Source organism: Polypterus senegalus, chromosome 3, assembly GCF_016835505.1.
Source record: "Polypterus senegalus isolate Bchr_013 chromosome 3, ASM1683550v1, whole genome shotgun sequence".
Classification (NCBI taxonomy): domain Eukaryota; kingdom Metazoa; phylum Chordata; class Cladistia; order Polypteriformes; family Polypteridae; genus Polypterus; species Polypterus senegalus.
In genome coordinates, this window is record NC_053156.1 from 220,180,158 (window position 1) to 220,195,752 (window position 15,595).

A 15,595-nucleotide genomic window follows, 5' to 3' on the forward strand; every position below is an offset into this window, starting at 1 on the left:
AAAGAAAATAATGTGTACTGTGTGTATCTTAGGGCAAAAAAAAGAATGTGTAAAGTTCACTCAAGATGGTAATCAGACTATATATCGAATCAAGGTACAGATAACACAGATGCTCACCTATATTTCAAGAAAGATTAATTTTTCCAGAATGTTTTTGCACTTGCTTTCCTTTTTAGGAATGGATTATTCAAAGCAGAACAGATTATTCAAGGTATTGTTTTTAAAAAGGGAAGTAGCAAAGCACTGATAACAAGAATCTAGCTGCCCATTTTGCAGATTGTACCTGGCCCTGGCATTGATTCACTCTGTCTCTGTAAAGGTGAGAACAGTAACTTGTATTAATATAATATATATATATATAATAATATAATGTATTAATTTTTAAGCTGATGTATTTGTTAAAAGTGACTTCTAAATCAGGATGTTAATATGCTTTTTTTCTTAAATTGTGATAACTGGCAGATTAAATGCATTACTTGGGTCACACAGTAATGGTAGGGACAGACCAGTGGTTACTAGCTGACTGTTTTAAAGTGTAGATCACACTATCTAACTTCTAAATGCAATATTACATGTACAGATGTAGAACTGAGCAAGAGATAAGGTTACCTCCCTTCATCCATCAAAATCTAATGACGAATCTCTCAGTGAACAATATTTAGTTTTGGTCCTATTGCTTTGCATATTGCTTTGTCTATCCATAAGGGAGCATTAGAGTTACTGTTCATATGGAGCCTATCTATCTATCTATCTTTGATTGCTTTACATACAATGCTAATGCTGGTTATGTGGTGCTGCTGCCTGTGCTTGCTGCGTATTCTTATTCTGTCATTGTACTACGGCTCTCTTGACACTGTATTTATCTGTTAAACTAATGCATGTAGGCTATTCTAATTGTTTGATTTCCTTTTATTGTTCTTTGATATCTTTTCCATATAAAATAAAGTTTTATTTCATTGATTAATGGGTGATGCAGTCTCTCAGCTCCACGAAAGTGTGTTAAAATTTCAGCTTTGTTTAGGGTCTCTGTGTAATTTTCATGTTCTCCCTGGATCACAGTGGGTCTTTCTTGGTTATTACATTGTACTTTCCACATCCTAAAAACGTGTAGGTCAGGTTGAAAGGTGACATTAAACAGGCCAAATGTTAGTAAGCAGGGTTGCGGAGGTGCATTCCAGGCATTACACTTCCAAGGCTGGATCCTGCCTTGCATTTGACACAGCCGATTGGTTGTTATAACTAAATCAATCAATCAATCAATCAATCAATCATTTATTCATAAAGCTCTTTAAATTAACACAGTTGAGGCCAAAGTGCTGTACAAGGACAATAACCAATAAATATAAAAAAAATAATGAGAGAAACAAATACAAAAAATGAAATCATCAGAAGGGAAGACAATCAACTCTCAAAGTGAATTAATAGCCAAACAGTAAAAAAGAGTTTAGAGACGAGATTAAAACATCTATAATGGGGGAGTTGGTTTTGTCCGTTACAGGAGATGGACATCTGAAGCGGAAATCCATTACTTTTTCTCTTATTTATCCTGTATTTACTCAATCCGAGTGGGTTCAATTACAGTATATGCAAGCATATATAAACATGAGTGGCAAGAAAGGGGCTGAAAAACAAACAGAAAAGAAATCCAAAGCTTTATCTAAGCCTGGACAGGCATCGAGTCCAAGCTCAAGGTACATCCTGCCAGAGACTGACCTGGAACAGATAGGCGAAAGCACAGACTTGTGACTTTAGACACTATGAGGTCCATAAATTGATGCCCCCTTTGGGAGCCATTCCCCTGCTGTTTCGCAGGTGAACTGATGCTTATATTAAACAAGCCTCATGATGATTTCAGTTCCCCTTAGTTCCTTCACTCAAATGTTCAGCATTTATTAAACTTCTAGACTATCAAGGTCTCTCAGTTCTGCATCCAAAGCAGTTGTTTTGGTGTAATATTTTAGAAACAAATTGAACACAAAATCTTAACTTTTTGAATTTTATAGTATAAGTTTTATATCTGCATTTGCCATGTCTCATTCATGACACTGCACTTTTTAATAAGTTAGTTATATACTACACTCAATAGAGTAGTGGCTCTGTGGCTAAGGATCTACACTGGTAATCAGAAGGTTGACCCCATATAAAAATGGGAAATGCTAAGGAAGAAGACGAAGAAGAATAAATTATATGCTGCACTCAGCTACGATTAACACTACATATTCTTATAGACGTTGAATCGAATAAATCATATAATAGAGTACAGTCTTTATGGTCCTCTCTGTCTTACATCATTAGTGCTGTATTACTGGTGTGCAAAATTTTTATATTTATACTAACGATGCATTAATGGGGGCGAAGTTTATGCTCCAGAGAAATGACGCACTCACCCACAGAAGCACAAAGAGGCATAAAGTAGTAGTTTGATTTGCCCAGCTAAGACCTTCTCTGTTAGCCGAGCGGCTTTGCGTACTGTCACGCTTGGGTCACAGATTTGCACAGAAACACAGGAGATTGTAGAGATAGGAACTTTGTTCAAAAACTGCAAACAAACATTTCTCTTTTTCAAAAGTTTAAACGTGCTCCTTGACAAGACAGAGATGACAGTTCCGTCTCACAGTTTAAAAGAATGCAAACATTTCTTCCTCTTCAAAGGATTGTGCGTCAGGAGCTGGGAAGGGCAGAGAGAGAGTGAGAGAGAGAAAAGCAAACAATCAATCAAAAACTGACAGGTGGTGTTTGGACGTTTAAGTTTTTTTATTTATAATTAATGTTTTTTTGCACACACGTTCATTTTGCCACCATTACTATAATAGTACATGTAGTAGAAAAGTATACCGCAAGCTGGTGGTGGAGGTTGGGGCGTGGAAAATGGGTGGAGTCAAAAAAGACAAGGCTGATAGGGGTGTCATCTTATGGACCTCAGAATGTCTCAGGTCACTGAATCGGTCCGAGGCCTAAAACTGTCTTGAATGCAGCTGGACTCTATTGGCTAAACGTGCCACATTTTACAACATTAAACAGCGCTCACGGAAAGCTGAGAACAGATACAGCCTCTTTGGACATTCAAGGCAAGCTCTACAGTTTTACGTCTACGGAGGAGGCAGAAAAAGAGCTCAGAAAACTGATCTTAGGTTATTTAGTGACTCTTAGCTGGCCATGTTTGAGTAAGTGTGGGCAGGCCCGGCACATGGGGTGAAGTGATGAGGTGATTGCCTCAGGCCACACTTTGATAAGGGTGGCATTTTTATGCAACAAAATTTTTTTATATTATGAAACTTTTTTGAAATACATTTTTGAGTCGCATCCTGTCCTGTCATGGCAAAGACTCTCTCAAGACTGTTTAAGATGATATTTTATGCTTATAATATTTGGACTGTATTGTCAATAGATATCTCTATTTTAATCCTTGTAAGCTGCTGCTGGGGGCTTGTTTTGATTTGGACGTGCCGTGTCTCTAGGTATGTCAGAGGACTGGGACTTTGTGAAGTGGGGTCAAGCCTCATGTGGGGAGGCAAAATGGGAGGGCGGGGGGAGAGAAAGGGAACAAGCTACCTCTAATCTATCCTTTTACTCATTATAATTATTAGTGTCAACGTAACAATAGGATTCATGGCAATAACCCCTGGTAAAATTGGAAATTAAGGTCAAAGCTGTTGTCACACACGTGCGAGTAGGAGGCAGCTAAAGGGTCTGAGTAAGTGCAATAAAACATCTGACCGGGGGGCGGCGGAGTGCGCTGACTGTCTTTCTCAGTTCCCTACAGATCTTTCCCGGGAAATCCTGCAAGGTTCTGGCGCCTCAGAAGACGTCACTTCCGAAGCCGGCCCCTTTGCTGATGTCACTTCTGAAGCTGGCCCCTTTTCTGACATTACTTCTGATTCCGGCCATTCTGATGACATCATTTCCTCTCCAGACCTTTAAAGCCTCCATCTTGGGCTACTATAGTCAGTTCTATTTTGAACTTGGTGATATACACATCATGCTTTTGATATAAGAACTCTTTTGCAGCTGGGAAAAACAATATACGGGTTTCTGCCCCAAACCTTTAAAATGTCTTGGACTCGTAATTATCACACTGTCTTATCTTAAGTTAAGACTACAAAATGACAACAAACGTTCAGAAGCAATGTCTCCATTACTGAACAGTTAACTTTGTGAGCTGGAATGTTAAAGGTTTGAATCACGAATTAAAGAGAAAAAAAGTATTCTCTCACCTAACAGGTCTAAATGCTAAAATAGTATTTTTACAGGAGACCCACTTATTAATCAAGGATCAGTTTCGGCTGCACAGAGACTGGACTGGCCAAATATTTCATTCGAGCTTTACAATGAAAACTAGAGGTGTGGGAATTCTTATATATATAATAATCTCATTTGTAATATCAGATGTAGTATCTGTTCCTGAAGGGAGATATGTGATCGTCATGAATAATTTATTTAACTGTAAAGTGATTTTGATAAATATCTATGCACCCAATGTGGATGATAGAGACTTCATCCAAAACGTATTTGCATCCACTCCCAATGTGAACACTCATAAAATTATAATGGCTGGGGACTTTATGTTTTAAATCCAGACCTAGATTCGTCCCTAGCCATAGGGGTGATGACATCTAACATTGCAAAAACAATTACACAGTTTGTAACTGATTACAACTTATCAGACCCCTGGAGATTTCTGAACCCAAACTCAAGAGCATATTCATTCTGCTCACCAGTGCATCACTTCTACTCAAGAACTAATTATTTCTTTGTAGATAACAATTTCTTGCCTAAGATTAAATCTTCTAAGTACGACACTATTGTTATTTCTGACCATGCCACTTTGATCATGGAGCTAAAATCATTGTGCCCCATATACTCATATCGCAGCTGGTGTATTAAACCACTTTTATTGGCAGACGAGAACTGTACAAAATTTATATCCAAGCAAATCATTTTTTTAGAGACAAATACATCCTCGGAGGTTTCCACAGGAAATATTTTTATTATAGAAAGCAAACTTTTATTCCAAAAATCACTACTAAGTTTAAATTCTTGATTATTCAAACCACACCATGGATTTAAAAAGAATAAGAAACACATAATAGAAAAATAAAAAACAAAAAAATATCACTTCATAACAAATATAAATTCAGAAGGTCACCGTTAGAGGGTTTCCTTTTATTTTTGTTTGTTTTACCTTCTGAAGAGTGTGTTTCTACAGTCTGTGCCCTTAACTAACTAGAGCTGCAGTGCACGTTCACGGTGCCTTAATCCACACAATGACATAGTCATTTAAACTAATGATACTTATTTTAGCCTACTCTGAAATTTGTAGAGAAAAGAAATTTCTCTACTCATACATTTTAGATTTACCTACAAAAAAACAAATAGAACATTGAAATTGTTCCAAACAAAGAAATTTCAAATTAAACTTTTGCTGCAGTTGAATTATTTAGCATAGCTATGGAAAGTGAGTTGTCAGTTTGCATCTCTGGCACAGATGTATGTGTGTCATAAAAAGTGGCCACTCTTTGTGATACTGGGCAGACATACAAAGCAATGTGGCTTTTGGTTTCAGATTGCTTATCTGTGTATGATGCGATAAGTCTTTTTATGATATTCATATCCTACCTGAGAGCATTCCACATAACTAATTGTATATTCCAAAGTACTATATGCCATCGGTCAAGGGTAAGACAGGAGTCAAGATAAAATGTTAGGGTGCCAACTGGGACACCCTGTTTCCTTAAAATAATAAGATGCCTCAAATTAACAAGTGTGTGGTAAATAAACAACAGCAAACTGTAGCTGTAAATTGTAGTTTAAAGGCTAAAGAGTGTGGCCAGGCTTTTTGGTCAGAGCTCCGTAGCGGGGATGGCTCATCTCCCAAATGAGAAGCTTCCATCCAAGAATGCCTTCCTCTTATAGCTCTTGGACCAGAAGGGGCAGGGTCGATTGCCCCCAATGGGAGTCTTCTCTGAGCTTTGGGTGTAAAAAAGATAGAAGAGTCAGCAATGGCAGCCCCTGGTGTCCTGGGGTGGTGATGCTTAACTGTGATAAGCCTGGAAGGTGACCCACTGACGCAGTTGTGTGACAAATAGGAAGATTTCATTGTTCATCCAACACTGGAAACTTAATGTGAAAACCTGAAGACCATGGGGTATTTCACATACTGATGATATCCAATGAACTTAAGAGATTTCGAGCTTTTTGACTTGGTTCTTAGCCTTGCTCATAATTCTGTTTTTCTTTACTCAGATCTTCTATTTTATTTACTCTCACATATTCTACTACTTTGGATATTTATCCTCACAAGTTCATTTAAAGCATGTGATAATGTAATTTCTCACACAGGGTAGAGTTCATCAGCGAATTGAGTTAATGTGTTTAAGCAGATTTTTGCTTGTGGCTATAAACCAGGGTGGCACTGTGGCTCAGTGGTAGCACTGCTGCCTCGCAATAAGGAGACCCGGGTTTGCTTCCCAGGTCCTCCCTGTGTAGAGTTTGCATGTTCTCCCCGTGTCTGCGTGGGTTTCCTCCGGGTGCTCCAGTTTCCTCCCATAATCCAAAGACATGCAGGTTAGGCACATTTGTGATTCTAAATTGTGCTTGGTGTGTGTGTGCACTGCGGTGGGCTGGCGCCCTGGGGTTTGTTCCTGCCTTGCGCCCTGTGTTGGCTGGGATTGGCTCCAGGAGACCCCCATGACCCTGTGTTAGGATATAGCGGGTTGGATAATGGATGGATGGTTATAAATCAGAGACTTTTATTTACCTGTTTTTTGCTTTCATTAAACTTAAAGCTTTACAAATTTTCTGTTGGATTTGATCCAACTGTGCAAAGTTTTGATATTATTTATTTAACTAAATCAAATTCAAAACAAGACTAAAGTTAACAAAATATGAAAATGTTTACTTTTTCAAGGCACTATGCAAAGTACTGTTTAAAATTAGCTGTTTATGCTCTCACTAGTGTTGTCATATGCTAATGTGTCTGTCATTCTATTTTAATCATGCAGAAATTGTATTGATTATGTACTGATCTGAGATGCTTTCACATTTAAGTGCCTCTGTTTCTATAATAACGATAAATCCACTGCTCTTCACAGGAAGAAGATGAAGAACTGGTCAGCAATGATCACTTTACTAGCAATTCTTGCTATGGCAGCACATGAGACATCAAGTAGCACAACAGCCTCCAGTAATACCACATCACATTCCATATCCATAAATGAAACGTCTAGGAAGACTGAGGGCACCTCAATTCTGCCTCAAACAACTGCATCAACGGATTCACAGTCAGCAGCTCCGAATTCAAACACAAGTTCAACAAGTCCTAACTCTAGTCTTAATGAAACGACTGTCACAAAAACAACTACAAATTCATCTTCTTCTGGGTCTACAACTACTGCAAACACTGCTACAGGTTCTACTTCTGTAATATCAACTTCTCCCAGTTCTGCAGATCCCACCAGTAAAGCTTCAACTGCAAGTACAATGTCTACTACCAAACCAAGCACATTTGTATCTCCTAAAGTCACGAGTAGTATTGCTACGACTACAACCAGCATTTCTTCTCCACCTACAGAAAATGGGTGAGTGACTTACTGTTTTGGTCTTATTGTACTGTTGGTCTCCTAAATGACAATATTTTTAAATTTCCTGCTTTGCAGTGACTTGTGGGATATCAAGAAGAAACACACATTTTACACTGGTCATGATTTAATATACACAATACAAAAGTACAGGACAACCTTTTACCTTGCTTTTATTAATGGTGTACATCCATCCATCCATCATCCAACCTGCGATATCCTAACTACAGGGTCACAAGGGTCTGCTGGAGCCAATCCCAAGGTGTATGGCAGGAAACAAACCTCAGGCAGGGTACCAGCCCACCGCAAGGCACAATTTAGGACCACCAATGCACCTAACCTTCATGTCTTTAAACTGTGAAAGGAAACCGGAGTACCTGGATGAAATCCACACAGACATGGGGAGAACATGCAAACTCCAAGCAGGGAGGACCTGGGAAGCGAACCCGGGTCTCCTAACTGCGAGGCAGCAGTGCTACCACTGCACCACTATGCCACCCTTAATGGTGTACATACACTATAAATACTAACTAATTACCTGCCTAGCTTCCGTGTAGCTTGTACACGTTTCTGTGTACACAGTACTGTGTAATTTGAGTACTGGTATAAGTAAGTATGCAACCAGCGATGAAACAGCTAATGAGTACTTATGTATTTATAATTAAAATTACACTATATATGCAATTTAATAATGTCTAGGCCCTTCGAGGATATGCATTGCCATATAGTGCACTGTTGATTGTCCGTTTTGTTTGCCCAAAAAAGTACAGTACGTTATGTCAACTGACAGTTGTAAACTTTGGAACTTAACTCCAAGTTAATTTAAAATTGCTATGAATCACAAGGCTGCATTAGCATCAAACTCTAAAATTAGACTGATCAAAAATGGATGTGAATAAATGTATATCAACAAAAAACTGGAAAGGTTACAAATTACTTTTACTTACTCAAATATGGCATCCAAAGTCACTTTCTTTATAGCAACTTCTGAACAAAAGTAACTCAGCATGCATTATAGTAAAAATTAGAATTCATTTTGCTTCATCGTGGCTTGGCTGTATTGCATATTTTGTCTCTATCCTCGTTTCCTTGGTTCTTTCTTTATCATGTGTATAAACAACAAGCTACAAAAAGTATATGGTGAGTATTAATTTGTATTGTGAGCTTGCAACGTTCAATGTTTAGGATGCAATGGCACTGGCTTTATTTTTTAGTGTCATCAGTTTATTTCAAATTTATTATCTTGTGTACACAGTACAATGACATTCCTATTTTCCCATAAGATCAGCAAGAAGCATGCTGCCACTTTCTTCATCTGACACATGATTTTCATTCCATAGGTTATGTAAAATAAGTCTCACAAAATTTGAACCATGCTGATAAGTTGCGTGAGCCTAGGTGTAAGTCACCACCAAAATTAACTGCCATTCCATCATGCAAACACTTTTTGAGATGCCTATAAAAATAGCAAGTCGCATCCATTCGTCAATTTCTTGATCCAGAGCACAGTTGCAGGGAAGCTACAGCCTATCCCAGCAAGCATAGGGGGCAAGGCAGGAATAAGAGGTACAATTTGAGAGGTAACATGTACTTTGAAGAATAGTGAGCTACCCAAAAGAGTGATGTAAAGAGCAGGAAGCCCTGGGTAGTTAGCACTGGCAGGCATGTGGTAATATGCACTACTGGCATTACCATTAATTAAATGAAATTAGTTTAGCGTCCTCTGCTGTGTAAAGAGGGAGGCTTTTGTTTGGAGGAAAAAATGTATAAAGAAAGGAAACTTACCTTTTTTCATTTATATAGTGCAGAAAGACGTCTTTGTTGACGATATTAGCGTCTTTTGGGGAGTGTCACAGCGGGTCTCATGTAGACTGGAGAGACAGCCTTGCCATTGACCGGCCGGGATGGCATTGTCGGTACCCCACTCCTACACGCGTTTCCGCGACCTCATTAACTCTAAAGGAGTAAAAGAAAGTGCAAAGCGTCGTAGTATTAGTTTACCGCGGTCTAGTAAAGGGATCCCTTATTCGTAGTTGTCTGGGCTGTAGCTCAGGAGAAGGAGGAAAAGAATAGAAAGTGCTTACTTTCACTTTATGGCAGAAGTGCCGTTGGCGTCTCAGAAGCCGGCACAGCTACACGCGCGCGCGCGCCGGCAGCTCCATTTTTATAGTAATTGAGTGGGAAAGTAGACGCCGCTTTTCGCAAACGTGTTCACGTCATCGCGTACCTCGGGAGGGATGACGTACAGCGGTTTAATTGGTCAGCGTAGGGGCGCCGAATACAAAAGGGAATCGTGGCCTCTAGAGGGGGTTCTTTCTGAATAGATCTTCTTAGAGAAAGGTACCTGACAGAACAGCATTACGGCTTGTGCTTTGTTTTTGTAAATATTTTTTTCATATAAATATCTCTTGAATAACTTTGGTGGAGGTATTTATTGGGTTGTGGTTAGTGGTGCACTGTTTATTTTTGTATATACACTTTTTCTATATTTTTGGGTGAATCCTGTATTATACACTGTTTGGAGGAGCAGCTTCCTGACTTGGATCACTGTGGAGGAAGACAGCTTCACATTTTGTTTTTGTGTATATATTTGGATTTCATTAGTTTGTGTGTATTTTACTTTTTCTTTTGGGACTTTCAAGTAGCACTGTAAATATTGTATACAGTCATTTCTGGGCTCCATTTGATTGTTTTTGTGTGTCCTTTGCGGCATTGGACTGTGTTTTAATATATAAATTCCAGGACATTATTTTTGATTATTTTCTTTAAGTGCACCTGTAAATAAAACCTCACTTTATTTTTCAAAAAACCCAACCCTTTTTGTGTCTGTGTCTCCCTGTCTTACACCATCATCCTGGTCACGCTCGGTCCCACATACTAGACACCTAGAGTGTAGGCTGGTGATTCCAATTCCCACTACACGGGGTGTCACATTTTGGTGGCAGCGGTGGGATCAGACCAGAGGTGGTAAAACGTGAGACAGTATTTTTGATTTTGGAGTACGGACGAAGACAGTTTTGGCAGTATGGCTCCAAAGAAGCCTCAAGGAGTTGGCACTCCAGACCGCAATACAGGAGTGGTCTCCGAGCAGCACAGGCAGGGAAGAAGTTCAAGTCACTGGGGATATCCGTACAGTGGAGACACTCTTGCGACAATTCATCGCTGTGCAGGAAGACAAAGACCAACGATTGGAACAGCGATTCAAAAGTCTGCAGCACCAGTTTGCCCAGCTACAGGGACAGGTGAATTTGGTGCAACAGTCGCAGTCCTCCAATTCTGATGAACCTGTAGAAAGAAGTAGAGGAGCCTCAGCAAGAACTTGGGAATACCCTCGTCTGATGCCCTTCCAGGAGCCCGAGGACATAGAACATTACCTTTCAACATTCGAAAGGGTGGCTACAGTGTGTGACTGGCCAAGAGCAGATTGGGCAATCCGTCTTGTTCCTTTACTTACAGGAGGGGCCAGGGCGGCATTTTTGGCCATGCCAGTAGAGGAGTCCCTGATCTATGACTCATTAAAAGCTGCCATCCTAGAGAAGTACGAGATCAGCACCAAACGTACAGGGTGAGGTTCCGTTCTCTCGAATGGGAGGAAGGTCAGTCTCCTAAAGAACTTCTGACACTGTTGAAAGAATTATGCACTAAATGGTTACAACCCCAGAAACACTCAATAGACCAGATAATTGATTTTATTCTGTTAGAACAACTTTTGCAGGTATTTGATATTAAAATCCGTACATGGGTAGAGGAGCATCGGCCAAAGACTTCCAAAGAAGCAGCGGAGCTGGCTGAGGTATTCCTGGCTGCCCATCGCCCAAGGAACCTGCGGAAGGAGGATAAAGTCATTCAGAGGCCCAGAACAACAGCTAAGCCCACAGGTATGTCTCGGGTGAAATGGGTCGTGGTCCTACAAGATTAGTCAACCCACCTGCAAAGCCAGATTATAGGGAGGGTTGGTTGTGTCATGGTTGTGGACAGAAAGGCCATCTAATTAAGTTTTGTCCAAACAAACGTAAGGAGGCAAAATTTTGTTTTGTTCCATGCCCCCTACCTGAGAAGAAGACACCTTTTAAGAATAGGGAGAAAATTCTAAGGGTTACTATGGCAGGTAAACTGTACCCTGCATTAATAGATACAGGAAGCACCCAGTCTCTGGTGAGGAAAGACTGTTTGGTCGACCAAGTGGTACAGTCAGGTCAGCAGGTAGTATTGAGGTGTGTCCATGGTGAAGAAGTCACCTATCCTCTTGTCCGGGTGAACCTGGAGATTCAAGGTTTGGGATATGAGTTGCCCATGGGCGTATTAGACAACATGCCTTACCCAATTCTACTAGGGTTGGACGTGCCGGGGATCGAAGATCTCTTACAGAGTACTCTGCAGGCGGAGACTCTGATGGTCACAAGGGCCCAGGCGGCAAGGCAAAAGCAAGATGCCCAGGATGGCTGGGATGTGCTGCCATTTGGGGAAGCTGACAAGACAGGCACGGTCCGTAAAGCCCGTAGTCAGAGAAGGCGTGAGAAGCTCTGGGGCGTTCCCCAGAAGCAGGGTGAGCTCATATTGCCTTTGGATCTCACAGGAAACAGTAGCGACTTACCGAGTGATGTGGCTTCCGCTCAGCGGGACGACCCCAGTCTGCGTGTCTGCTTTGACAAGGCCACAAAGGGTTCGCAGTCTAAGACAGGAGAGAAATTTATTATTAAAGATGACCTCCTGTATCATCAAGATGACCATGGGCAGAGATTGGTGTTGCCATCTAGTCTGAGGGCAAAAGTGTTACAGATTAGCCATAGCATTCCCTGGTCAGGTCATTTGGGGCAAGTAAAAACATCTGATAGGCTAGCACGGCATTTCTATTGGCCAGGATGGACTAAAGACGTAACAAATTATATAAAAGCATGTGCAGAGTGTCAGAAAGTTGGACCAGTGAAGAGAGGAGACAAAGTTCCACTAATACCTTTGCCTGTAGTGGAAGAGCCTTTTTCCAGAATAGCGGTTGATATTGTGGGTCCTGTCGAACGTAGCCGCACTGGACATAAATATATTCTGGTAGTGTGCGACTACGCAACCCGGTTCCCAGAAGCCTTTCCCCTGAAGAAAACAAATGCAAGTAACATTGTGAGGGCTCTAATACAGCTATTTGCCAGAGTGGGGATCCCAAGAGAAATGTTAACTGACCAGGGTCCAATCTAACAGCAAAATTGATAAGACAGGTGAATAGTTTGTTAGGAATTGGGTTTAAGGACCACACCCTATCACCCGCAGACGGATGGGCTAGTGGAGCGATTTAATGCCACCTTAAAACAGATGCTGAGGAAATTTGTTAGCGTGACTGGATCAGATTGGGATCAGTGGCTACCATACCTGTTGTTTGCTTACCGGGAGGTTCCGCAGGCATCTACTGGATTCTCTCCGTTTGAGCTATTGTATGGTCGGCATGTGCGAGGACCCCTTTCTGTGCTAAAGGAAACCCTAGAGGGAGATAGAGACAGAACTGAGTCACAAAATGTGCTAACTTTTGTCCTTAAGTTGCAGGAAAAATTCGCCAACCTGTCGCAGTTTGTTAAAGCAAATATGGAAAACGCACAAGCCAAGCAGAAAGCGTGGTATGACAAGGCAGTCAGAGACCGAAAACTTACAGTTGGACAGAAGGTACTATTATTATTGCCTACTTCAGAGAGCAGTCTTTTAGCCAAGTGGCAAGGGCCATACACAGTAGTTGCTCAAAAAGGTCCTGTCACTTATGAGATTGATATGCCTGATCACCCTAGGAAATTAAGGCAAACTTTTCATATTAATATGCTGAAGCCATGGCAGGAATATACTAACCCTTCAAGTCAGCTATTCATTCAGTAGCGTTCCAGAAGAAGAGGAATCGGAGGAGCAGTACTTGCCATCTTGCAGAGAAGTCCAAGTGGGACCATCATTGGAACATCTTGAAGAGACAAAAAGAGCAGAAGTACAACAATTGATTCCAGAGGGTCTGTTTGGATCTTTGCCTGGTAGGACTCCTCTCATACATCATGATATTCGCCTTACATCCCCAGGTCCTGTGAGAACATCCTACTGTAGAATTCCTGCACGCCTACAAGAGGTTTTCCGAGAGGAGCTGGAACAGATGAAAGATTTAGGCATCATCGAACCTTCAGTGAGTGACTGGTGTAGTCCTGTGGTACTCGTTCCTAAAAAGAACGGACAGATGAGATTCTGTGTGGATTACAGTAAGCTTAACGCCATCTCAGCTTTTGATACCTACCCAATGCCTAGAGTGGACGAGCTGGTAGAGCAGCTAGGTCCAGCAAAATATTTAACAACAATTGATCTTTGTAAAGGTTATTGGCAGGTCCCACTCACCGATGAAGCAAAACCACTTACCGCTTTCAGGGCTCCCGGAGGTTTGTACCAGTTCACGGTCATGCCATTTGGGTTGCATGGAGCGGCGAACTTCCAGCCTCATGGACAAAGTGCTGCAAGGAGCAGAGAGGTATGCTAGAGCCTACATAGATGATGTGGTAGTATACAGTAAGACCTGGGAGGAGCATCTAAAACAACTGGCGGATGTGTTTGAAAGGTTAAAAACAGCTGGGCTTGTGGTTAACCCTGAAAAAACAGTCATTGCCAAAGAGGAAGTGCAATACCTTGGGTACACCATAGGGGGCGGTTTGATCCGACCCCAAATTGACAAAATGGCCGCTATAAAGGATCGTCCGTGTCCTGGAACAAAGAAGCAGGTCCGGTCATTCCTTGGTTTGGTGGGGTGGTATAGAAGATTTATCCCCAATTTTTCGGATATTGCAGCACCCCTCACCGACCTGCTTAAAGGATCTGCACCACGAAACGTCAAATGGACAGAGTCATGTGAAAATGCCTTTCAATCTCTGAAAAAAATATTTTGTAAGAATGTTGTATTGCATTGTCCTGACTTTGCGAAACCTTTTACTTTGCAGGTTGACGCCTCTGGGGAAGGTTTGGGAGCAGCCTTGATGCAGGGAGAGGGTGACGAGAAGAGGCCAATTTTGTTTATTAGTAGGAAGCTGTTTGACCGAGAGAAGAAGTACGCTACCTTAGAGAAAGAAGGATTAGCAATAAAATGGGCTGTAGATAGCCTTAAGTATTATCTACTGTCCAACGAATTTATTGTGGAGAGCGACCACCGAGCATTGCAGTGGATCCAAAAGATGAGGCATTCTAATGCTCGTGTGGTCCGCTGGTATTTGGCTCTCCAGCCATACAGGTTTCAGGTACGTTATGTTGCGGGGAAAAAGAATCTAGTGGCAGATTATTTATCCCGCACATATGACCTGAAATCTTGAGGGGGAGGGTGTGTGGTAATATGCACTACTGGCATTACCATTAATTAAATGAAATTAGTTTAGCGTCCTCTGCTGTGTAAAGAGGGAGGCTTTTGTTTGGAGGAAAAAATGTATAAAGAAAGGAAACTTACCTTTTTTCATTTATATAGTGCAGAAAGACGTCTTTGTTGACGATATTAGCGTCTTTTGGGGAGTGTCACAGCGGGTCTCATGTAGACTGGAGAGACAGCCTTGCCATTGACCGGCCGGGATGGCATTGTCGGTACCCCACTCCTACACGCGTTTCCCGCGACCTCATTAACTCTAAAGGAGTAAAAGAAAGTGCAAAGCGTCGTAGTATTAGTTTACCGCGGTCTAGTAAAGGGATCCCTTATTCGTAGTTGTCTGGGCTGTAGCTCAGGAGAAGGAGGAAAAGAATAGAAAGTGCTTACTTTCACTTTATGGCAGAAGTGCCGTTGGCGTCTCAGAAGCCGGCACAGCTATCGCGCGCCGGCAGCTCCATTTTATAGTAATTGTGTGGGAAAGTAGACGCCGCTTTTCGCAAACGTGTTCACGTCATCGCGTACCTCGGGAGGGATGACGTACAGCGGTTTAATTGGTCAGCGTAGGGGCGCCGAATACAAAAGGGAATCGTGGCCTCTAGAGGGGGTTCTTTCTGAATAGATCTTCTTAGAGAAAGGTACCTGACAGAACAGCATTACGGCTTGT

At 41.5% G+C, this 15,595-nt stretch overlaps 1 protein-coding gene and 2 long non-coding RNA genes across 6 annotated transcripts in view; 1 reads left to right on the plus strand and 2 right to left on the minus strand.

The window, feature by feature from the left end:
* Nucleotides 1-271: 271 nt before the first annotated feature.
* LOC120525868 (cell wall integrity and stress response component 3-like) overlaps nt 272-15,595 on the plus strand; it is a 38,133-nt gene continuing 22,809 nt past the window's right edge. Inside the window, exons 1-2 of one of the 2 annotated variants that reach the window (XM_039748523.1) lie at nt 272-319; nt 7,092-7,577. In XM_039748523.1, the coding sequence (XP_039604457.1) occupies nt 7,099-7,577 (479 nt within the window). In that variant the 5' untranslated portion in view covers nt 272-319; nt 7,092-7,098. Of the gene's footprint in view, nt 320-3,905; nt 3,945-7,091; nt 7,578-15,595 lie in introns of those variants that run through there. The other variant, XM_039748524.1, reaches the window with a different exon arrangement.
* LOC120525869 lies at nt 11,473-13,422 on the minus strand. Of its 3 annotated transcripts, XR_005633033.1 has the most exons (4): nt 13,404-13,422; nt 12,954-13,046; nt 12,532-12,665; nt 11,473-12,249 (listed from the first exon to the last, which is right to left on the minus strand). It is a non-coding gene; the product is annotated as an uncharacterized LOC120525869 (long non-coding RNA). The 3 variants fall into 3 exon arrangements; XR_005633034.1 differs by lacking the exon at nt 13,404-13,422 and having other exon boundaries at nt 12,939-13,156; XR_005633032.1 differs by lacking the exon at nt 13,404-13,422 and having other exon boundaries at nt 12,954-13,151.
* On the minus strand, nt 13,430-14,016 carry LOC120525870. The gene is made up of 3 exons (XR_005633035.1): nt 13,950-14,016; nt 13,614-13,756; nt 13,430-13,509 (listed from the first exon to the last, which is right to left on the minus strand). It is a non-coding gene; the product is annotated as an uncharacterized LOC120525870 (long non-coding RNA).